The 25,122-nt window shown below is 36.2% G+C and overlaps 1 protein-coding gene, 1 long non-coding RNA gene and 6 other non-coding genes across 11 annotated transcripts; 7 read left to right on the top strand and 1 right to left on the bottom strand.

Moving 5' to 3' along the window:
- Positions 1 to 4,840: 4,840 nt before the first annotated feature.
- LOC103717306 (double-strand break repair protein MRE11) lies at positions 4,841 to 17,221 on the bottom strand. 3 transcript variants are annotated; one of them, XR_001879989.3, is made up of 23 exons: positions 17,080 to 17,221; positions 16,015 to 16,062; positions 15,640 to 15,775; positions 15,090 to 15,247; positions 14,456 to 14,546; positions 13,260 to 13,379; positions 13,125 to 13,193; positions 12,943 to 13,034; positions 12,727 to 12,829; positions 12,492 to 12,599; positions 12,331 to 12,393; positions 12,192 to 12,263; positions 12,000 to 12,077; positions 11,638 to 11,700; positions 11,499 to 11,562; positions 11,263 to 11,345; positions 7,826 to 7,939; positions 7,627 to 7,704; positions 7,461 to 7,532; positions 6,840 to 7,093; positions 6,444 to 6,558; positions 6,113 to 6,297; positions 4,841 to 5,080 (listed from the first exon to the last, which is right to left on the bottom strand). XR_001879989.3 is itself a non-coding variant. In XM_008805630.3 (23 exons), exons 2-23 carry the CDS (start codon positions 16,029 to 16,031, stop codon positions 5,045 to 5,047), a joined length of 2,181 nt encoding a protein of 726 aa, XP_008803852.2. In that variant the 5' UTR covers positions 16,032 to 16,062; positions 17,080 to 17,220; the 3' UTR covers positions 4,841 to 5,044. The 3 variants fall into 3 exon arrangements, 2 of the variants coding, with proteins under 2 accessions (XP_008803852.2, XP_017700720.2); XM_008805630.3 differs by having other exon boundaries at positions 6,113 to 6,307; positions 17,080 to 17,220; XM_017845231.3 differs by having other exon boundaries at positions 6,113 to 6,304; positions 17,080 to 17,220.
- Positions 17,222 to 17,344: 123 nt separating this feature from the next.
- LOC103717307 lies at positions 17,345 to 20,851 on the top strand. Of its 2 annotated transcripts, none has more exons than XR_005507120.1 (2): positions 17,345 to 17,534; positions 18,501 to 20,548. It is a non-coding gene; the product is annotated as an uncharacterized LOC103717307 (long non-coding RNA). The 2 variants fall into 2 exon arrangements; XR_605657.4 differs by having other exon boundaries at positions 17,393 to 17,552; positions 18,501 to 20,851.
- Positions 17,765 to 17,908, top strand: LOC113463396. The gene has a single exon (XR_003387548.1). It is a non-coding gene; the product is annotated as a small nucleolar RNA snoR134 (small nucleolar RNA).
- On the top strand, positions 18,299 to 18,387 carry LOC113463400. The gene has a single exon (XR_003387552.1). It is a non-coding gene; the product is annotated as a small nucleolar RNA U36a (small nucleolar RNA).
- Positions 18,507 to 18,599, top strand: LOC113463395. Its single transcript, XR_003387547.2, has one exon. It is a non-coding gene; the product is annotated as a small nucleolar RNA Z223 (small nucleolar RNA).
- Positions 18,723 to 18,838, top strand: LOC113463397. The gene has a single exon (XR_003387549.1). It is a non-coding gene; the product is annotated as a small nucleolar RNA Z278 (small nucleolar RNA).
- LOC113463398 lies at positions 19,295 to 19,410 on the top strand. Its single transcript, XR_003387550.1, has one exon. It is a non-coding gene; the product is annotated as a small nucleolar RNA Z278 (small nucleolar RNA).
- Positions 20,059 to 20,161, top strand: LOC113463399. The gene has a single exon (XR_003387551.1). It is a non-coding gene; the product is annotated as a small nucleolar RNA snoR97 (small nucleolar RNA).
- Positions 20,852 to 25,122: the final 4,271 nt, after the last annotated feature.

Genomic DNA, 25,122 nt, shown 5'->3' with positions numbered 1-25,122 from the left:
CATCGATAGCTTATATAAAAGATCCCAAATCTCACTCAAAGACCAAACATATTGATACAAAGTATAACTTTGTGAGAGACATGGTTGCACAAAAGAAAGTGAACATACAATACATATCTACGAATCAAATGATCGCAGATCCATTTACTAAATCTATTCCTAGAGATGTATTTATGAGACATGTGAAATCTTTAGGTCTTCGTAGACTTTGATGTACATAATGGTTTGAATAATGAGATATTTTAATTTCTTATTTGGGATTCACATGTATGTATTTATGTTAGTGCTAAGTTCTTATTTTTTTTAAGCACACACATATGCATATATATATATATGTGTGTGTGTGTGTGTGTGTGTGTGTGTTAATGCTTAGTGCATAAGATTAGTTCATTTAAAGAAATGTATGTTGGACAAAAATTAGATTGGCCTTCTCACATGGGCAATTGCCTCTATAACTTGTGGTTGATAGAGATGAGACAATTTTAAGCATAATGTATTTATGAGCTCAAGCTTAAAATTAGTGTCACCTTGATAGTAAATCAAGATGAGGTCATTATGTAATATTTTGTGACCGAAGGTGAGTAAACCCACAACTCATCTTGTCTGTTTTAAATACCAGATGTGGTGAGCTCAAGTTGGATACTAAGTGTGTTTGAACTATCATTTGTATGGTATTTCATATAATAAGAATCAACATATGCTCCATAGAAAAGGAGAAAAATACCATAACATGTGCTTCATACCACATGTGCATAATTCAACTAATAAGGGTAACGAGAGAATTGATCTCTTCTCTCTCGTTGTGTGAGCCCTGAGGCTATAATTACCTCTGTTAGTACCCTTATTACTTTTACTATTTCTTGAGATTTAGTTTAGTGTATGCTATCTTGGAATGTTACCTACAATCATGGTTGATTCGATTTATTGGGACATATCTGGAAAAGCAACTAAACTACAATTAAGAGATTCGAGATAGAAAGGAAGATCATTTTGTGTCTCATTTCTTTGTTGTATTCACTGGTCGACCAATCATCTTGACTACGTGTTAAAGCATGATTGTGAATACAAAACAGAAAACAAGTAATGTGATAAGTTAAAGTGAGATCATGAGGTACTTGAAATGTGACTTAAATGTTCTAAGGTACTGCATACTTACTCTACTGAACTACTATATATTCCTAACAGATGTATGGTAGTGTGAGCTCGTTATCATTTTTTTTGGTATGCTGGTCGCACGATCTATTTGCCTGTATGAAAATCGCAGAGAAAAGATTTGTTTGTAATGGTTAAAACTCACACTGTTGAACCCATCATGTGTGAGTGGGAGATATTGGAAAAACCAGTTTGGTCCACCCATGATGGTTCAACCAAACCGGTTAACCAAAAGACATGATCTCATGTCCAAAAGAGATGTCTTTCCATAGACATCTCTCCAACCCTGAAACTGTCTATTGACAGTTATGCATTGAAGCTATATATATATATATATATATATATATATATATATATATATATATATATATATATATATATATATATATATATATATATATATATATATATATATATATGAGTATAAGGCTTCATTTAATAAAATGTGTGGTTAAGAGATTCTCTGCAAGTGTCTTGGGCATTTAGGTTGTGGAAAACAGTAGATTTTCATTGGTAAAATTCACTCCTCGATCAGTGAATCGAACCGAAGAGAAAAACTGTAAGTGATCCGAAATCCTTGCTTATGTTAATGTGTTTATCTTTCAGATACAAAATAATATATATTTTTTGATTAGTTGATGCATATACTAAAAGTCTCTAAAATATATTATTTTTAGTATGTAAGCAGTTTAAAGATAGTAGATCATATCCAATGGCTAGGATCATCGATGTTGGACCCCCCCATCATGCAATCATGATTCTGCTCAAGCAGATCTTAGTCTATCACTACATACATATATAAATATAATACAAAATAATATATGTTTTTTTGCCTAGTTGATGCATAGACCAAGAGTCTCTAAATCATATTATTTTTGGTATGAAAGCAGGAGAGAGGTAGTAGATCACATGTAAGTGTGGCTTTAATAGGAAGTTAAGATTAGCCCAACCTGATCAAAAATAGCAGCATTGGTGCAAATAGATCTTTAGGATTGGTAGTATGCAACACTATATTTTGATGGATTGTACCCTCCATATAAACTTATTGATGCTAATCATTGGATCAAGGTGGACACATAAAGGATTTAAAATAATATTTTCCTTAATCATTTTTATAAACCTCAAAATAGCATTTATGTTGTTCATAAATTTTTGATAATGTAAACAACATGTTTATCCTTTCTTAATATGCATATGTTTTGCTTGATAATCTCTTGGTTTAAATCCTGGAGTTGTTTTTGTTCATCAAAACCCCTTCCTTCTCATAAGACTTTTATTTCCAACTTAGATTGTCTCTCCTTTCGAATATTTGTACATTAGAATTAATGTTGTTTTTCTAGTTTTAACCATCTTTCATTTTTACAATTTCAGTTGCCCTATCTCTTTTTGAATAGCTCTTGGGAGTTAGATAACATTGTTTACACCATATACTTTTTTTCTAGGAAAACATAGAAAACTATTGTTATAGCAATTTAGAGAGAATGAGGACACCATAACAACCTATGTCCTCATCCAAAAAAGCTAACTAGTAGATATTATTTAGGCTTTGTGGTCTCATATAAGTACCCAAGATCTCTCCAATATACAACTATTGTGGGACTAAATACACATCAAGATGAACTCTCATATATTCTCCCCGTTTAAACATTGATATCTTTACTAGGTTAAAGATACAAATCCAATCACAAACACTATACTTCCTTATTAACCTTAAAAAGACTCGTGCTATAGTGTCCTCTCGTCCATATGGGTTATGGGTTAGTTCCGCTTTGATACTTTTTGTAACAACCTAAGATCTCATCCTTTAGTACATAACTAATGTGGGACTAAAGATAGGCCAATACATGTGGGTATGTATTTAATCCCGTATTATCTATGAGATGCGGAGTTTTGTACACTTATATAGGGCTAAAGAATTTAAATAATACAATCTTGTCAATTTTTCTGGATGAGAACTGAGTTATTATATATGATATCAAAAAAGATCTAGCCCATAGCCTATGAAACTAAGAGACACTGCATCACTTTTCCATTGCTGGTCATTGTCTGATTATGGTGTTTATGCTTGGATTTGACTGAATTTAGACCTTTAGCTGGGTGAGGATACTGCACCCTTAGCTTAACAAAGACACAACGGCTTAAATAGGAGAGCACATGAGAACATATACAAGGATGTGTTTAGTCCTGTATTAGTTATGCTTAGATCAAGGAACCTAGTTAATGCTTAGGTTTTTCGGGTGAGGTCCGAGGCAGTTACAAGCAAGCCAGCAACTTCACTAGAGGGATGAGGGATCGCATTTTCTGAATGAATGGGCTTGCTCACGTCTCCATCGTTGGAATGTACTTGGAGGATAGGTGTTCCAACGAGCCCCCTCAACCCGAGGCATTGAAGGGAGTAAATGTGCTCCTCGCTCTCAATTCACACTGTTTGATCTTTATTTTCATCACACCCTCTCTGCTCCCAAATTCTGGGTATCATGAAAGTGTATCTCCCAAGAGAATAGTAATCCAATCCGATTTAGATTTTGTTTCCTCAATATTTGGGGCACGTTTCAGTTTAGCAAATTTAGTCCTTCTCTCATGCCTCTCGCACAAGAATTTTGTTGCAAGAGATAGGGAGAGAAAAAATGCTGCCTTAGATGGAGGGCAATTATAGATGAAGATAAGCTGCTTATTTGTATCTAGATGAGTACCATACTAGTATCAAGCCGATAGGCGGAAAATGGAACTAAAATAGATTGGATAATATAATGCCCTATTTATTTTCCATCCAAGTTTATAGCAATTAACTAATATCGCATTTGTATTAGTAAGGAAAGAAATATATCATATACTTGAGCTACTAACAGTTGGCTTTTTAACTCCAAACTTTGTAGCAAAGATAAGTTACATGAATCTACTAAAAAAGAGTCATATTATTGAGTGAAAGCAAAAATTTCGATGCTATCTTTCACAATTTTTCTTTTTCAAAAAAAGAAAGAAGATTTGCATATTTAATTTGAATTAATAAAATATAAAGTGGAATAGTGATCTGTCCACCAAATTATCCAACTGGTATTTGCATTCACAATTATATTGTTAATATCTGATTTATGTCCATATTTATCTGGAACAAACAATGATACAAAGTTTAGTTCCAATTCATATCCATATTGGAATGCTGATCAAAGTAGAAGCAGAAGCAGACATGGATATACTAATAATCCATTTTCAGCCCTATCAGAAACCTAAATATTCCATGCTTCATATTAGGAACATACTGAGCACCCCAAAAGTAATGTCAAAAGGATATGAGCAGGTTTTCAGGGAACTGAAAAATAGGCATCCAAGCACCAAAAATGACTCCAAATCTCAGCGAACCACAAAAAAACCATGTTTTCACCCATTTTGATTGAGTTCTTGGGTCACAGTATATTTATAAGTGCTAACCTGTACTTTGCAAACCAAAGCTTCCCATGACTGCAAGCACTGATGTGCCAATTGCATGATTGCAGATCAAAGGTATCAGAAAGTTTCAGTAGGTTTTTTCCAATTACACTATCACCTACAGACTAAGTAGCCTCCCAAAGAAAGGAACATGCAGGTATTTTTCTAGATGAAGAGGTTCTTGGTCAACTTGCCCACGCTGAAGAAAACATTCTTGCTCAATAGGGAATGGAAAAACCATAAAAGAGCAGATCATACCAGATTTCCAGATAATGAAAATCACGATAACCTTTCAAATGTAAGTACAAAGAGAAGCAAACAAAGCTAATTTTAACATTACAAGATAACATACAGAACTCATTATGACTTCCAACAAAAGCTAGCAATTCTGAAATGGCTTTTGTCCGCCAGTCTCCAAGGGTTGATGTACAATGATGTTCTTCAGAAAATATGACCTTGATAGACATTACCTGTTTCGCACAGCTCCATAATTCCTAGTCACCTGTAAATATGAAGAACAGGTCAGGAATGCAAGATTATAATGCATGCATCAGAACAGCTAGTAGTTTAAATAGTAGTGTCATAACTATCGCAACCTAAGACCCCACGCAAAATGGCTATCCAGAAGGTATTATTTTGATTTCTTGGCCCAGTATAAGTATCCAAGATCTCCCCCGTGCATAGATGATGTGCGACACCCACAAGGGTCCTTACATACTCGCCTTGTTTAATTTCTGATGTCCTCGCAAGGGTAAGAGTCCAAATCCATTCCAATCCAATCACAACACTATGATTAGCTCGTGATCAATCTAAATGGGCACATATTGCAATGTCCCGTAAGCAACATAGACCATGGAATGAGTCCACTCTGATACCATTTGCAACAACCTAGGACCTCACCCAAAAGACTTGCCGGAAGATATTATTTGAGTTCTTTGATCCTAAATAAGTACCAAAGATTTCCTCAGTGTATAATTGATATTGGTCTAAACACACCTGCACATGTTCTTACAATAACACCATGACGAATTAGATTTTATTAGATCGATAAAAAATGCTATAGAACACTGCTAACCTGGGAACTAAAAATCCCTTGGCTTTAGTTATATATACTAGACAACAAGATTCTACAAGCTGGCAAGTGTTAGCCAAATGGCATGCACATGCAATTTTTTTTGTTATTGCTCATGTAGCTGATCCATATATTGCACTAAAGTTGTACACTTCCAAAAATAACAGGGAAAAAGTGGCAGGTGCAAATGTCAATAAGAAGTTAAGAACTGTGGACATGGCAATAGCTAAAATGTATTGATGTGCACTTTGTGAAATTATCTTTTATATATTTGTAAAACTAAGATCTTGAATCATCTAATACCCAAAGACCAGAGTCTAAAAGAGGATGCAGCAATAATGTATATTCCAGTCTACAAACGATCCCTCCTAAAATTTCTTTCTTGAGAGTTGAGACATAATTTGATCTCTAGATAATTGAACAGGGAAAGAGAAATATGAATCTCTAAGGAACTTCACATACCCGAGGTTTAGCTTTCTTTAATCTGTTCGATATGTCATCATCATCATCATCATCATTGTCCTTGTTCATAAGCAAGCTATGGATGGAAGAAACATCTGATTTCCGTCCCCTCTTTGCAGATGATGTAGAACCTCTTCCCCTACCCCTAGGTGCAGCTCTTTTACGCCCCCTTTCTTGGAAAGTTTCTTCAGGCTCCTCGAAGAAAGAAAGAAAAAAGTGTTAAGGAAAACAGTTCTATTACAGAATAATGCAGCACGTTATCAATTCTTGATTGATATGAAAAGCTGAAAAACAATCATGTCCATACAAAATTGGAAAGGATAGAACTTACAGAACTATCAGCAGCATCATTTACTTCATATCTTTCTGTTTCTTCACTTGAAGGAGAGTCTACCTCTTCCTCCACAATACTACGAACTGCAGCTGATGCAGAGGCTGATGCTGATCTGCAACAAAAATAAAAAATATGATACTAGTATTAACATTAAACGATTACCAAAAACTACCAAAGTACATGCACACAGCAATCCTGCTGATACATTCCTGAGGCCATCCTTGGAGAGTTGTAAATAGACCACAAATTTAGTGGATGGATGTAAATCTAAATCATAAGTCATGGTGTAAGTCTCAAACAATTAAAGGAAAAAATTGCAGCTGTCAAGAATTTGACTTAAATAACCTTCAAAAAGGACATGGTACAAAATAATGCACGGTTATACATAATAACCTCTCTGACTGGCGGATTTTCATTGTTGCATCAAGAGTCATCTGCTTTAAACTGCTAGAGCCTCTTCCCCTGCCTCTCCTAGAAGGTCTGCTTTCACGATGGTCAGAAGCATCATGAGAAGCCCTAGAAGCTCCAGAAGATACTTTCCTTCCTCGGCCAGCAGACTTTGAAATTGAGAGCATCTTCCTTGTGTCCTCCTCATCACTAAAGGAATTCACACTACTAGGGCGACTGGTAAATTTGCCTCCACTATCCTGCATGAAGGAATGATCAAGGTCAATGTGATAATTTGGAATTCCATCCACACCAAGAATTCAAGTGCCGACAGTGCCATTCTGCGCTGACAGGGTGCTGGCACTGGGCATGCGGACGTGCTGAGATACCCTGTGTGTGTATCATCAGGGTATCATCCATGTTAGTTCACATTGATGCACTTGGAATTGGAACAGGATGATGCAGCTTTGGTACCACTCAGGGCAAGGACAAACTTTTTTCCTTTAGTCTTTTATTTGTTTCAACACATCACAACAGCCTGCACATCCTCCTGCACTGGCACTCGAATTCTTGATCCATTCTTTAAGATCTTTCATGCTTTCATTAAATTAACTACATAAAAATAACCTGCAGGTTTTGTGAGCTGGAGGTAATTCCTGTGTTTTCCTTAGAACGTAGTGATCTTTCCTTCACACGTTCCTGCAGAAGACAAAGTGTCACACATGCAGGATATCCATCACTACCCTTGATTTCAGTCTGGCATCTATATGAGTTGATATTATTAACTCCATACCTGAATGCACTCCCCCACTTTAAGAATTATATCTTCCTCTTCAATATTTAGTTTATCTGCCTCAGCATTCAATTTGTTCTGTGGGTTGCGAAAGAAATCAAGAGAGTTCACCATAGCTTCATCTTTTGCATTTGATCATGTTAATGGTGCATAAACAAAGCCAGTTGTTAATGAGAAACTTTAAGTAACAAAGTCTTACTCGCGTTTCCTCAAGATTGTACTGCAGGCAAGAGTAGAAAGCCGTTTTGTCATCTTTGTTAACGAAGTCATGTAAAGCAATATCCAAATCATTAACTGGAAGGACCTCCATTTTCTGAAAGCCAAGCAGAAAGCTTAAAAAAAACTAAACACTGTCTATTTGGCAATACCTTTATAGAGCATAAGAAAGAAAGGGCAAGAAGAGCAAAATGTCTAATTTCTAAGAAAAGATTATAGTTGATTTAAGTTAAAATCATTCTTTTCATAGATATCATAAAACGATTCAAAAACTCTATGAAATTTAATCAACAAGATTTTTCACATACAGTTTTTCCATTCTTACTATATGCCTAGGAGCAAAAGTGCACCATTCTGATGCCGTCAAACATTATTTCAGGATGTTTTACTTGTTTCATAATCAAACATCCAAGTTAAATGAACCCAACTGTATCATTCTCCTGTTTGAAGATTGATTAAAACTATTTGTATTAGACACCATGTGCAGGATTTAGGGGTTTTCTTATTACTTTTTTCTTTTAAATCAGCATGATTATAGAATATGGATAAAATTATACTTTCCTTTTGCTAGAAGTAAATTAGACAAGTAGATGTGGCCTAGTCTTCAATTTTCTGATAAACCATATCAGCTGCCTTTTCAGAGTCATAACCTAAAGTACATCCAAAGCATGTAGCTGGGACCCTCATTTTTGTTTCGTAACGTTAGCTAATCTTATTGCAATGGTCCTTAAAACTAATGGATAGTTCTCCCTTTGTATTTGCCATTGCCACAAATCTATCCTTAGGGACATAATGACATTTTATAAGATCTTAAAAAGTGGGTCAAATGGGAAAGCTAGACTGATGACTTCTTTTATTTAGAGTTTAGAGAAATTTGGAGAGATTTAAATGACCTCATAACCTCTCAAATTCTGTTACGGGAGTCCTAACTGGACACAAATTATTGGAAATTTGGAACAATCAACCAGCTCCTTTTTGAAATGAAAATATTGGAATCAAATAGCGAAACTTGCAGACTTTTCATGGTTCCAGATAACTGGAATCTTATTTTTGTGTAGGCACTTGGAACACATGTTGATGGAATTGGACAAGTCACATGGCAGCGTCAGATCTATTGTTTGGCAGCTTAACAGCATTCCACTCCCTGAATGTTTGTTCCATGTCCCAGGTCATTTGCTTTCTTTCTGATCTATCGTCAATTCACGTTGCTTCTATTGCCTCTTAGCCTTTAGATTTGAGGTTTTGACAAAAACCATCTTGGCTAAGATCTGTTGTTCCCTAACAGTTTTTGCTGTCCATTCCATGCTTTTGATCATTCTTGCACTCTTTGGTCAAGGTTCAGCTATGTCTTGCACATCATTACAGGGTCCATATTATCTTTTCTGGAGTCTCTTTGTTAGATTTCGGGATTTTTGCAGATCTAAGAAAAGTTCAATGTTTCCATGCCAAGACTTTGTAAGAAACAATGTGGAAAAACATAAAATTTAGCTTAAAAAAACACGTAGCAGGAAAATTTTCGTCTTGAACCTTCGTCTTGCAAGTAGGGGATCTGTGCAACAATGTCATATCACCTGGGAATTCTAAAACACTTCAAATAAACAACATATTCATAAAATCCTTGTCACTGCATTTAGCTACTCCACAATTAGATCAGGTCCCTACATCCTTCCAGTAAAAGTTGGGAGGTAAAACGGTGCTTCGAGGCTCCCTTATCTGATAAAATTCTCTGTTAGCTCATCGAACATGGTTTAGTTCAAGTTAGAATTTTGAAAGAAAACCAATTCAAAACCAGGCCAGTTTCAGAAGAAAAAATAAAAGGAGTTCAGTGGCCAAACATACTTTATATATGAAATGCATTGCTATTTTTGCCACTTATTTCATTATTTTGAATGCTAGAAGCCTTCTTCCAAGATTAAACTCAAACTTGATGAATTTTCAATAAAGTCTCCAAAAAAAAAAGATTAAAGAAAAGATAAAGCTCATATTTCAGAGAAGTATAAAGTTCTCATGTTTTAAATTGTCATCAAACAACAAAATAATAGATGAAATTCTACAATAATGCAAAACATAATTTTCTTTTAACTGTGAATTATTTAAAAACTTTAAAATTCTAATAGTACAAGACCAAATTTACTAAAGATGCCAATTGTAATCAATGTCAAATTATTTTTCTGACTTTCTTTATGTTTATATTTTTAACCTTTTCTAATTCGTTTGTGTCCATCGACTCTTGTATTTTTACTAAAACTACCATGCTGTAATTGCTAGGAAAATTAGATTTGGCCCAGCTGAAAGAAAGAAGGGATCTAAATGTTCATACCTCACTCAATACTTGTACATATATTTATTAAATTGATCATTAACTAGATATTTTTGAATATGCATACTCATATCAATGATTAAGGATCCAACATCAATGCTTGTAACAATCACCTAGACGCAAGGTATGTCCCTCATCATGTGCACACGGCAGCACATGATATATGACGGCATACACTTAGCAACATTTGCTAAACCAACCCGAACTGGACGGCTCAGCCTGTACTGAACTGAACCGACACCAAATCGGAATAGTTCAGTTATCGAGTAAGTTCGGTTTATAACCCCACTCCCCTTTAATGGTTCGAGTCTTTGAGAGCCTTTGAGGGCTCTCTTGCTCGCCCTCTTTTCGCCATGCTCTCCCCCCTTTCTTCAACACTGTGACACCATTGACTGCCCTTGAGATAAGCCTCCCTCTCTCTCTCCACCTGATGCTTGCTTGCTTGCTCTCCCCCCTCCTCTTCGAGGTTGTGACGCCATCGGCCGCCCTCGGGGTAAGCCTCCCCCTTCTCTCTCTCTCTCTCCCTCCCTCCCTCCTCTCTCTCTCTTCCTCCCTCTCCCTCTCTCTCTCCCTCCTCTCTCCCTTCCTCCCTCCCCATGGTTTGATATGCCCTAGCTCGATATGGTGCGTATTGGTATTGCGCCAACCGATCACCAGCAAGTACGAGCCCCGATACCCGTTAGGTAGAGCTTGCTTAGCAAGGCATATCATGGTCAGCACTAGACCAGCATACAATACATGCAACAACCTACGCCACATTATTCAATCCTTGAATCATATTAAAGTACAGGTTGGCCATGTTAAGTTTCTTAATGTTAGTCAAGTAGGAAGGTATCATGTTGGACTATATTAAACACCTTCCATCTTGATGCTCATATCTAGTGCCTAAAAAAGCATTTGTTTAAAACCATGTTCCATCTTGGAAAAATTGCCATCGCAAAGTAAAACAACCTGAAAAGCTATGATCTTCTTAAGCACATGGTTGGGGTTAATATATGCTTTAACAAATTTTTGCTAAATTAAGCCATTGCACTTGAAGTATAAGAAAAGGAGTACTCTGTAGTTACACCCTAGAAGTGGAAGATGCTAAAGTGAAATACCAGGTTACTTTCAGCGACTAGAGCCTCAATGTTTTGTTGATTCAGTTCTTCTGGACGAAGCCTTTCAGAATCATCAATCTTCTCTACAATATAACAAGAATTATTAACTGAATAAATCATTATGTTCAAGAACAGGTAAATGAGACTCAAGAAAATGCTCCAGATTACATACACAAGCACATTATCATAGACATAGAATGATAGAAACACTTGCACCTCAGACAAACATTTACTACCTTCAACAGATTGGCGTTTTTTTGCAGCCTTAGAGAAAATGAGAATGTCTTGTGGATTAGCAACCTGCCATACCAGAATGAGATAGTAGATAAGTATATATTAGGTTTACCAGACACATGTGTACTACAGTACCATTACCTTCCCCACATATTTCTGGCCAAACCTCTGAGGGTTAATTGTTGAAAATCCAGTGTAATCAACCTACAGGATTATTTTATAAATTTTACGTTGACAAGGAAAAAAACACATAATAGCACCACTTTCCAATGACAAACTAGCAACAGCAAAATGAAATATTGATCTGTCATTAACAGGCAGACAGACTTGCATTCGTGCATGCATGCACATGAGGAGAGAAATGAGAGAGGGGGAGAGAGAGATCCAATATGAATATCAAGGAAGAAATAATGGATCTACCTACTCCTCTGAGTCTGTCCTCAGGTTCACCATCAAGTGTTCATAAAAGTTCATTTATAGAGAAGACTATTTAAGAAGCATACCTTTATTCTGACTAAGGGGAGGTTAAGCCCGGACCTGCTGATAGATGCTTTCCTACTTTTCTCAATCAGATTTCTAACCTGAAATGATTGAGCTCATTGAGATTAAGAGAACAACCATAATAAAGTGTGGCTGCCAAATATCAGGCATATGAGGTCAAAAATAACATTTTTGAAACAAGAAATCTAACTTACAACTTTGTCCAAATGTTCAAGAACAGATGCTTGATCATTAGGATCAACATCTGCTTCATCCTTTAACACAACCTACAGAGAAAGAGATGCATATAATGAGGGACACAGAGAAACAACTTACAAGTGTGAAGTTCCTTACCTCAGCATACTCAAAAGGCCTCACTGACTTTAAAGGTATTTTTGTTGGTCTGTACTGACTACCCTATATACAAAACACATAAGCAATCTAATTTAAGAATGGCTCCATAAAGGAAATAACAAGACAAAAAAGAAATAAAATAAGAAATAAAAAGAGGCAACCTTAATTTCCAAAAGCAGTACATGCTTAGGCTTTGATTCTCCATCAATCAGTGATGTTGCAACTGAAGAGCCTGGCTGAGTAATATGAAAACCCATTCCCGGAATCTCCTGTATGTACCAATTTCAGCAGGGAACCACACAAAGACACATGCATGACCCAAAAGGAAAAAAAGGAAAGGAAAAAGAGAGAGAAAGAAAGAAACAATGTAAAGAGAAATAATATCCAAAGTAATACCTGTGGATCAATGAGGCATTCATGTTCATGTCCCCAAACTACAAAGTCTAGGAACCGTGGTAAGAAATGTTCATTTATTGCATTTTTGGGATTTGTCTTGATTCTATATATAGGACAAGTCATGATCCAGACAGATATGTTATTTAGATATAAGGAAAATCCAGGAAGCTAAAAGAATTAAATTTCCAAAAAAGTATATATTATATAGCACATAACCTGTTCTGATGAAGAACCAGAATGTTGAACCAATCGGAGACTGGACATCCTTCTTGGACTTCAGGCCGCATCCACTGTACTGCATGCGGTGTCTGAGGGATCAAATGGTTAAGTCCAGTAATAAAAACAGAATCCAACAAAACATTATCAAGACATCCAATCGAAACAAGTCTATGAAGCACCTGAAACATTCTGTTAAGCCGTTCATCTCTAATGTTTCCAAGGCCATATAAAGCCACCAAAGTTGTACCCTGACATATAATATATTAGTTTTTTTCAATATGGTAGACATATGATCGAAACCAAAATGAACTCACCTTTTTAATAAGTATAGGACAGAGTTTTATTTGACCAACTCCAGAGCCACCAAGCACCATTTTACCAAAATAGTTGACAAGATTACATGCAGAGAGAATGTCAATGGCAGAAAGATTATCCTGCAGAGCAGAATCAATGACAAGGGTTAAGGCATTTAACTGGGAGATAAAATAAAAAGTACAAGAATCAAGAAAGCTTAAAAATGGATATCCAGCAAAGGAAATGTCAAATAGTGATTCTTAAATGACTTTAGAGATGCTTAACAGGCATTACAGAGCATAGCACTTAATGAGATTTTGGTGATGATGGCACCTATTAAATAAAGAAGACTAATATTCCAAATAATAATCCAAATACTAGACAAATGAAAATTTGAAAACTCTCCATGATTAAGCCTCCTTTTTTTAGCTCTTCTAAGCTTTTGTCAAAGGAATGCTGTCACAGGCATCAACCTTGGTGCTCAGGAATGGGCCACCATCTAGTCTATGGCCCCCTAAGCTAGTGAATCTCTAGATGGTTGCCCTAACTTCCAGTTGCAACCTATGTTGCCACTTGACAACTCAGGCAATGTCGACACTAATTGCCTAAATCCACTTTGCATATTATAATATAAGAATATGCAAAAATAATATAGTTTAAGAAAAAGTCTAGTAAGAGCCTGCAAAAAGGCAATACCTAAGCCAAAACCTAGAAATTCCATACAATATTTTAGTAGTTAAGTAATGAAAAATGAGGAAGGATATATCAAGCCAATTCCAAGTAGACTATATAAGTTGAAGCATATAAGTTATTTATGTATGCCAAGAAGAAAATATAATTTGTCAACTCAAGGCTTCATATTTGTAGGTCAAAAAAGCATAATAGTTACCGTAGTAAGCAGTCTAAGTAACATGAAAGTTACACATGTTGGTTGGACTAGGACTTTTCAAAGTTCACAAAGGACTAGTGTTCAGCATGTTCAGTACATCTGAAAATTGGTATGGGTGGCTATAATTCTTCATCTGATTAAAAGCATTATGTATTGTTTATGTAACTCTTAGTATACAGTCAAACTTTTGGGAGGTATACTTTCCTACATATCCCCCTTACAGTGAGGATTGACATTATTAACTCTTTAGCAAAACAAAAACATGAAGCTATGGCACACCAATGAATGATAAGAAAAGGGAACTATAGTTAATGCTTCTTGCCATACCACTCCTGCAGGGTCATCATGATTCCCATGAATAGTGAAAACAGGTAGGCCAACATTGAAGTGCGGATCTTCGTAGTTTACATGACCAAATCTGAGAAAACAAAATATAACAAAATAGGTAACATGAGTAAAAAGGTTTTCAACCAAAAATAGAAAGAACTTACATACAATGTTACCAGCCCATGAAAATTTTTCTTTTGCTTTTCAAGTGTTATCCCTTGGATCAATGCAACATTACCTTGTTAATAAACTTGTACTAAATAAGATACAATCTAAAAATAAGTTACAAGGCCCATTATACCATAATATTTTACAGCGTCACACAAGTAAAAGTTTGGCACAACAAAAGAACTGTGAATGTCCCAATTGAGGTGTTAGAGGCATTGAGTTATTTTACAAATTTCCATCATCAAGTTTCAAAACCATGACCAAGCTCACAAGTAGAGATAATCCTAAATTAACCATAGTAAGCCAAGCCCAATCCAGAACTTGGAAATATCTTCAAAATAAAGCAACAGCAATAGATTATTTGGAAACCATAATCCCAAGTTTAAAAACCCAATCTAGACAAAATTTTACAGCAAGCATTTTTAAGTGCACTAAAACAGTAATGGATGAAATAGGTTTATCATACATGTTTTGGAAGTTTATTGTCTGATCACTGACAACTTGGAACTGCACTGGATTGTCATTGAGGCAGTAGCGCCTTAGGATCTCAATGGTTTTGACTAAAGTTGATCTTGAAGGTTTATTCTCATGGAACAGGTCACCGCCCAGAAGTAAGAAATCTACCTGCAACTAAAATAATTGCTTTCAGGTGTTTCTCTTTGACTAAAAAGAGCAATATCGGCAAACCCTATGAATACCAAATCAAGTCTAGCATGAAGAAATTAAGCAGGCAATGTTAGCTACATATGATACTGAAAAGTAGCATAAGCTGAATCTAATAACAGAAGAAAAAGTTTGATTTTTATATTAGGAGCACAAGCTGGAGCACAAAAGGCAAACACGATGCAGAAGAAGCAAATAGAAGATACAAAAGAAAAGGAATACATACATACAGAAAATATAGCATAACAAGGTTAATGGGACAAGAATACATGGCATCACTAATTTTATAAAGTATTCCTACAATGAAGCTCATAATCAACCTTCTAAAACTCAAAACTAAGAAGTTACTTTACCTGCTTTTGTTCAGCGATTGAGCAAATCTCCTCAAATGCCTGAAATGAATCAAACCTGCGAATTTCATCTTTCTCCATATAGCCCAGATGACAGTCAGTTGCTATTAGCACTCGAAGTGTATTGCTGGTGTCCTCCCTGAAATAATTGTTAAAAAACTATTGTATTTTCGAAAAAAGCCCAAATAAAACAAGGACTGCAATGTAAACACAGCAGAGTTTCATCAAAAATCAATATGAATTTTAATGAGCCCTCTAAATATATTAAAATGATATTGCTAGTCATGCATAAGTTTATAAATGACACTTATGATGCAAATGGAAGAAAAATGCACGCCCATTTTTTTACTCTATTGTCAATCAGTAAGCAAATCTTACATTGATGAATCTCCCATGTCTAGGCAGCTCTTACATGCTTATCAAATCCTGTATGAACAGCAGCTTCATAATTAGTAATCTATGAATACCTTAACTAACAAAAGATGGGGATATACATAGCCACAGTAGAACAAGTTGCTAAACACAATAACACACTGTAAAAACAGCTTGGAAAAGCTAAGCCTTCCTGCACAGCTCCCTGCGATGACATGTTGCTTGCTTCTTGGGCAAGTGGCACACAGGCCCTGTCTAAAACCACCTACAGCCCATGTTTCACACCAATTCCTGACTGCCAGAGGACTGGCAATTGAGCAGGGAGTGGAGTGGGGCGGGGAAGCAGTAAAATGTGTACTGTATCAAGGCCTTGGTCCCATAATAAACACCCTACATTTGTCTACAGGGTATTCTCTAACCTAGGATTCGCCAATAATCCTTTTATGTGCAATGTCTCAAGCAATACACATAATACATGATGTTACATAACCTGTAAAAAATGGTTTCCAAGGATGTCTACGCATGTTATTGAAACCTTGCCACCAAGTTACAGTTGCCACACCAGAGCATCCCTCAAAGGAAATGAATTTTATCAATCTTGTATTACAGTTGCCACACCATAGCATCCCTCAAAGGAAACGAATTCCTCAATGTTGTCACAGTTCTAAATAATTCTATTCTCCTTTATTAATGAAAATGGGATCGAAAACAAGACGTAAACTGTTATTGTCTTCTCCCAGTGCCCCCATAATGCCGGTGTTCATCTTCCAACACTCCTTCATCCTCTCCAAAACCCTAATAAAACCCTAATTCTACCATTTTTATCAAGGAAAAAAAAACCTTGAACCGGAGCTCTTACACTAGGAAGTTGGATTCATTCAAAATAGAGCACGTTAGAAGACAAAGTCTCGAACAAAAGACAAACCTTCGAGTCATAGACCGAACTCGAAGAACACCATAAAATCCACCAAGAAAAGCATGAGAGATTAAAATCGCAGGAGAAATCGAAACAAAAAATAGATAACTATCAATGGCAATCAAGCACTAATCTTTATCTAGATTTGATCTTACCGTCGTCCGACGACAGGGGGGTATTTCGTACTCCAATCGATCTCGATCCGACGAAACGATGGCGGGAATTTCTATTTAGGGAACCCCTCTTCTTCTGTCCCGCTCTCGCCACAGTCCGGTTTAGTTCGGCTCCATCTCTCGTTCGTCCGGTTCGTAGAATCGTATCAATGCCGGTCTGAGCAATAGATCGGGGGGTCGGCCGGCGCGGCTGTGGGGCCTGATCTCCTCCGTAAGACAATGCCAGCCGTTGGATCCTTCCGCTGGTCCCCTGGGGCGATATGGAATTATGCGGCGTTTCTAGGGTTAGGGTTTCTTCAACTCTTTTATAAATAGGGTCGAAGGGGTGTTGGCCCTATTCGTCTACGATCTTGGCTAGGGTTTTGCGTGGCTTAGGGTTCCATCAGCGGTGTTGATGGCGGTCAAAAGGTGCCGCCATACCTTCGCTGGATCCCATGGTAACACTTTGTTTTATGGTAATGCCTCTTGGATCTTTTCTCCCCTTCCGTAATGCGCGAAACTAAACCCTAATGCACTGAAAGAGCGAAATTTTCAATTCTTGGTTTTTGATTCTAGAAAATTGTCGATATTTGATCTTGTTTCACCTCGGAGGCATTGGATTTGTAGAGGAACTAATATCTAATTTTTGGATTTGAGAGGTTTTTGGGTTTTAATTTTAGTGGAAATCTCGCACGTTGCACCCCGGGCTTTTCTGAGAATTTCCATGACGATGGAAGCCCCATTGCTCGTGCTAGATTTATTCGCCGTTCTGTGTTGCAGATCTGTTCACGAATTCCAACGACTGATCTGTGTCAAAGTAACGGCTAGACTTCAGTTTTTTTAATCATGTTTTCTTCTATCTATTTGTCATCTTTTGCCTTTGCACACCTTTAGCTTTTGAGATTTGTTGCCCAAACAAGGCGGGTTCAACGTAGGGGCTCACTCTTCTTCCATGGTATTGCCTCTAAAATCTCTCGCCAAAAAATATGCCTCCTAACAGCTTTGAAATCTGGGTGATTGTTTTCATCAAAATCATATTTTTGGGACATGAAGAGATTAAAATTGAAGTTTTCAGTGGATTTTTAATTGTTCTCTGTAGTTTTGCTTAATATCAAAGTGTATTAGTAATAAAATGTTATCCTCTTAGGATACAAGCAAAACAATTCAGATTGAATCTATTTTTCCTATTGAATGTTGTATTGTTAATTACTTATTGTTTTGTTGGCGATGATTATAATCTACCCGCGCTTCTGATAATTATACATGAAGCATATGGTTAGAAAAAATGGTTGAATTTCTTGATATGAGCCAATATTAGAAATTAATAGTCCTAACATTTAGGGCTTGTTTATCCTTCTTTTATATTTAGTTTTGAAATGCTTGCATGATTAGATGTTTTCCTGTTCCTCTTATGATGGATTCAGTGAGATATTTGGCTGTGATGAGAATCTATTCAGCTTCAAAATGCCAGTTCTGCTTCAGAAAATTCATGATAGAGGAAGCTGATGAAAACTGAGCCTTCCTATGTGCACAAGTTAACACTGAATTTTCTATTTTTATCTATATTTCATCGATCTTTTTCTCTTCTTTGTTTGAATTTATTTTGACAGTGTCTGACAACTAACACGGTTGTTTCTTTCTTTTCTGCCTGTGATGATATCTCCGAGTTTATGAGGTGTCGCTAGCTCCAAGTCCCTGTTTCACAGGGAGAACCTACTTGGTGCTGTAACATTCAAATGATATGAAGGGACTTCTTTGAGGCATTAGTTTGGTACTGATCACAAGGTTGCCTTCATATGTATGAGATACTGCCAACTAGCAACTACATTCTGGGTGTTTTTAAATACATATTTATCCTATTTGTTTAAATATTATCTTCTGAACTTTAATAGTTTGTTAAACTTACATTATTTTACACAAAGTATATATTTTGGACATAAATGTTTAGTCCTTAAGTACTAAGCAATTTTTGTGAAATACAAAATTTTTAACCTTTCTCATGTCACAGCTCTGCATGTTATCACATGGTAGTGTGAATTAGTAACTAAGCTATATTTGTGAAATACAAAATTTTTAACCTTTCTCATCTTACAGCTCTGCGATTTATCACATAGTACTGTGAATTAGCAATGAAATTTTTTGAAAAAAAATTACGGAGCTCACTTTTGGTTACTTGTTCTTAATATCTAGAAATAATTTTTTGAATTCTTTTGCCACAGCTAGTGATGATTTGTCTGCAAAATCGATGTGTTGTGAAACCAAGTCCCTGCTTGCAGGGAGAACCTACTTGGGGAAGCAGCATTTTACATGACATTAGTCAGATACTTCTGAGGCTCTGAGTTTAAAATGTTTACTCTTTGGATTCCGTTTGATTTACTTTTCACTATTAAAAATTTAATTGTACGGTAGATGGTACTTCCTAGCTATCCTTACTGTGACATGGTATATGTCTGTCTGCCTGTTGATCAAGGGTGAATATACTTTGTAAATAAGAAGACCACCTTCTCCACTCTTTTGCAGTTGTTAAAATCCCACTGATGAATCAAAACTTCAACCTTTCTTTGCTTTTTAAACAAATCATGGATGCCATTTCAAACAAATGATGTGGTGGAAGACAACAGAGAGTATTTTTTGCAGTCCTTAACTAAATGAGTTTGGATCCTCTCCAGTTTGGGGTTGAACATGAAGAGTTCCATATTCCATTTGTAGGCTATCTGTACATTCTGGTGGAGCCTGTGATTGTTTCAGGCTCAGATCTGCACCAATCCGTGGATGTTTGGCGCTGCTCAGCCACAAGTTGTGCGACAAGGATGGCCCAAGTTTTCTTGCTGCTCTCGCTTTTGTTTTTAATCTTTATCTTTTTCCCTCTGTTTTTTGGCTTTGCTATGATAATCACTGCATGTGATTGTTCCTCTGGATTATGTCACCCGACTTACATTACTTGTGTCTCCAAGTACTTGAGTTCAACTATCCTCATGCTAGCGCTCCCAACTGGCATGTAGGCTGAAGAACTCAGAAATTGAGTGTTGTCATCAGCTTCGTCTCTCATCAAATGAGATTGGAGTTAAATAACAGCACAACATTGTACATTTTCCCATGTTCTTATATGTTAGTTATTGTCAGGGTTGTGTTTTATACAAATGTGTATGTCTAAATGTCTATCAATTTATACCTAAAGTGTGTTTTATGTGTTTTGTTGGGGTAATTAGATTGTCCATATCCTTGTATGTTCTTAGTCATCTTTCATTTCTCAATCTGTGGCATCTAGTGTTATTTCTTTCAATTCTTGGTAGTTTACCATGCTCTGAAGCCTGAAGGTTAGAATGTCTGAATAAAATATATTCAAGATTTATTAATAGTTTGTGGAGATATTAATAGTGTCAATGATTTGTAACTTTAAACTAAGTACAGTAATTCAAGTGTTTTGGTTGTATTAGAGTGATAATATACATGCATGCATGAATTGTGTATCCGATTCACTACCATCAGCATTAAGCAGAAGAGGAAATATGGTGATGATATGAAGGCTCTTTACATCTCTGAAGTCGGAGAGCTTGGGATAGATTTTCAGGTGCATCTTATACTTTTGTGTCTTCAAATGATTGGGACATGCCTGGATGGTTATGTTGTTGTTTGTACTTTGGGAGAGGTGGTGAAGCAGTTGTGGGCAACTATAAGAAATATTTGTAAAAATAATAGCTTGTGGGATGGCCTGATTACACATAGAAGCTTGAATGTTTGTGATCTTTCTAATTATCATAGGTTTCTTCTGGTATAACATGAGTTTTGATAGAATACACTCCTCTTTTAATTGGTGCACCTTCTTGTTTCACACCAGTATGAAAATTGAATATGAATCAATGTGGATCTCTTTAAGGTTGGAGTACTCATAAAGATATTTGAGACCAAGCTAGAAGGCAAATGGAGAAAACAATAAGGGCTATATAAAAGGATCCAAAGCATTCAATAAGGTTCGCACCCTACTACATCTCCACTTATCATTCATACTCTCTTGTTAGCTGTCGCCCTATTTGAGATGGGCTCATTGAACATGCGCCCAATGTAATCTATGTCCCACCTCCACTCTCCTCTGATGATTAGCTTGCATACCTTTTGACCCTCCAACCATATGTGATCTGGTAGGCAAATCCGTCAGTGTGCCCTCAATTGACTACCTATTCTTCAAAATTTTGATATTCTAGCCATCCTTGATCTCCCATCTAGTCTTTGGTAATATCTCTATGCGCATGGTGTCCTGAGCTGCTAGGTCACCATACTTTGCCCTCAATAGGGTGCTTCATAAATATGTCGGTTCTAGAATAAATTTGGCTGCTAGCCTGATCGATAGTATCTTTCTGCGCTCGATCAGAGAATGAACACCCAAACCATCTTGGCTTGTCAGTTGATAGATGGTTTTCCAAATCATAAGGTGGACACCTCCTCTGTCACCCCAGATGAAATTTTTGAATAGCCTTTTCAAACCTTGTAGAGTTGTAAGTGAGACCATTGTATTAGAAAGCAAGTAGATAAGATTGGAACTCAGGATGGATCTAACCAAGGTAACTTTGCCCATCATCGATAGCGCACTCACTTCAGTTTATGTTTGATGCTCTACTCCATATTCATACACTCCTCCTTGCGCAGTCGGTGTCCCGTGATCGGAACCTCGAGGTACTTGATGGTCCCCTCCTACTCACCAATCCTGAGGATGCTCACGATAGACGCCTTCATCTCAGGCTCAGTCTTCGGGCTAAAGCAGATAGTTAACTTGAACAAGTTGACCTGCGGATCAGATATCCAGCAGTATACCCCCATCCTTTTGATGGCTAGTGTCAACCTCCTCGTCACACGAGCCAATAGCATACAATCATCTGCTAATAATAGGTGTGAGATCGAGGTCGTCCCCTGCACTAGGCTATAGGCTTCCATCTCCTGTGTCGCCGTCGTTCCCTTTAGATGGATACATGTGAGGTGGGACTTACATATGTCATAGTCAACAATTTGAATAAAAATGCACATGTATGCTTTTCAAAAAAGTATATTTTGTGCAAATAAAGAGAGGAGGTCTGTTTATGAATTGTCTTTCAGCAAGAGAGGTACGCAAAAGGTGAGGGGGGCTAAATTGAAATTTTCAAAAATTTTAGGTAGTAATAAGCAAAATTAAATGCTTCATAGGTGAATGTTGATATCAAAGTATGAAAGGAATTAAAGTAAGAAAAACAAACAAGGCAAATATAAGAAATTTAAATTGGTTTGATGCGAATCTTGAATCTATATCCATTCCTCAAGACTTTCTTCTTTGGAATTTCATTATAATCTATAATCTAGATTACAGTTTAGTTGTTTTTTGGTTCATAACCAAATCTAGTTGATTTTCTTAAATTAATTACTCCAAATTTTAATTGATTGTTTTTCGAGTTCATAATCAGTTTAGTTGATTTTTCAGGCAATTAACTAAAATTTTTTCCGAGCCTATTCTAGACTCAGCATAATTCAATTTTCGATTTAAATGGACTTTTCTTTAAGTTTAAATTCTTTAAATTTGTTACAGCAAAGAATAGAAAAAAAGTAAATGCCGTTACAATGAATATAGCTCGAAAATAATAAACACAATAGTAAATAGAGCTAGACTATGTTCATTGACTTTAAAAACTCTTGAAGGTACTTCACCAACTCTCTAATCGATCATCTCGCAATGAAAGCACTTGATATTTTCTTTGAAGCTTTCTCTTTCTGCTTTTTTTTTCCTAGCTCTAGTGGATTTATCTTCTGAGATTGTTATGAGGTCGACATGTGATCTGTTAGAGTTGGCTTGTGAAGATGCATCAGTCACCAGTCAGCAATAAGAGCAGCTAAAGATTTTTTTCTTTACTTTCTGAAATTATCAAAGCAAATAGATTAGTCAATTTTTAACTCAACTATTTTGTATCATCAAAATCCATCCTTCAGGTCAATACTTAGCATTTAAATTGAAGCTCTACTCACCTCCTAAATTGAAGCTTTCAAGGGTAGACTCAAACAAAGTTTAGACACTTAATGAGGCCAAAAAGAGGAAATGAATTAAAATTGATTCTCTATTTTATAATATATAGACGGAACTAAAGTCTAAAGTAAGCTAATTAAGTGAGCCGACTAGTTCCTCTTATTCTAAGTTCCAGCTTTTAAAATAATTAGGTTATGCATGTGTCATGGTTGACGTAAACAAAAATTTTGTTCCTACCTTAATGTTATGCTTTAACAAGGAGGGGAAAGAAACGAGGGCAACGAAAACTGGAAGGAACAGACATCCTTTCTAAACTGGGAAGATTTGGAAGGGTGCAAGGGGAGAACAAGATAGACTCGGAAGCACCCAAGTTAAATAAAACTTATAAGAGAAAGTGGCCGTAATTTCCTCAGGTTTAAAGATACATGTCTCATTTATTAGGTTCTGGCGGTGGTTTTCTTTTCCAGGCAAAATCTCTATTTTGTCCTTGCTATTTACCCAATTTTCTAGGATGTTTTCTTCTCCAAAACTTATATAAATTGAAAAGACATTGTGTTTCTAACAAAAAAAAAGGGTAAAGGGTGAAGGGTGTGTGGGATTTCTTGCAATTGGTGTGACTGCTTTCTTGCCATAAGGTAAGAGCATCTCTTGGAGGATATAATCATTGATATTGGCTATTGCTAATGTAAAGGTGGTACACTTCTAAAGGAAAGCTAATTAAACAGCGGATTGGTTGGCAAAGAGATGAGGGTACCAGGCTGGCAAAGACATGAACTCATGAAGGTACCAACCACCAGCGAAGACTAAGCTCTCAGCAAATCAAATTTAATTAACTAAATTATTAAACTTTGATATATTAAATATTAATATAGAAGAATATAGCAAAAATTTGTAGTAGCTGAAACAAGCATTAAAATTATATCTTAGCCTGATTCTATTTATTGAAGGAGGAGTATTTGATGAATAAATTAACCACATGCATTTTGGGCTAAGATATGATAAGTTTATATCTATTTTTAGATAATATTATAGATTACGTATATTATTGTTTGCTCTTTTAGAGCAAATGTGCTGCTGCCTCAAAGGAAGGATAAATTTATAGAACAGGGATCAGAAATAAATACAATCACTCGCATTAGTTACAATATATCTACGGATGGAATATCTCAATACCAAGATATATTAACTCGGTGCTTGTAACTTTCCTGCAGTTTTGTCTTTGAGGCCTTTCCTGCAGTAGGGCGGTCTAAAACAAACTCACAATCATTATATCCGTACATTTGGTATGGAAGCTGATTTACCTATCAAACGTTGGTACATCTTATATATCGTATATCAGTACCGAATCGGTATACTATGCTCCATATCGTTTGATTCCATTTAATTTGGCATGGTATATCATGTTTAATATTTCGATACACTATCAGCACCCGCATAGGAATCCCAGTAATATATCCGATCACAATAATGTTTTATCCGGGGGGTTTATAGATCTGCTCCCTCTCGTAGCATTAGCGAAGCCATAGCGGATGAGAACAGCGGACACGCAAGCGTCCGCCGCCTGTCCGCCGCCTGTCCGCGTCTTTTTATTTTTTATTTTTCTTAAACCGTTGAAGACAAGCCTGCCTCTGCGGCTCTGCCCGTCGCCTTCCTCCCATCCACAAAGAAAGGAATCCTTCCCCGCCTCACAGAAAACGGGAACAATCGCGATGCCTTTCTTGGTCGGCCAGTCAAACAAGCCTCCCCATTAATTGATCCAGTCATGCACCTTGTCTTTTTCTTCCTTTTTTTTTTCCCAAAATATTTAATTATTTACCATATATTCTATAGCTTCAAAGAAACATCTAAAAAAATAAATAAAAGAAAAAAAACAAATGACTGAATAGTTATATTGTAGATAAGCTTCTCTCTATTTTTCTCTAAAATAAATATAATTTATAAACTTCAAATTAATAAAAAAAAATTGTTTCATCCCAAGCGAATTTACATTCGCTATATTGTTGTATAAATAAAATAACTTTAATTAACAAAAAATATTTTAAATATCTAAAATTAAAGAAGAA

Source organism: Phoenix dactylifera, unplaced genomic scaffold (assembly GCF_009389715.1).
Source record: "Phoenix dactylifera cultivar Barhee BC4 unplaced genomic scaffold, palm_55x_up_171113_PBpolish2nd_filt_p 000092F, whole genome shotgun sequence".
Lineage (NCBI taxonomy): Eukaryota > Viridiplantae > Streptophyta > Magnoliopsida > Arecales > Arecaceae > Phoenix > Phoenix dactylifera.
This window is presented reverse-complemented; position numbering and strand designations above follow the sequence as displayed.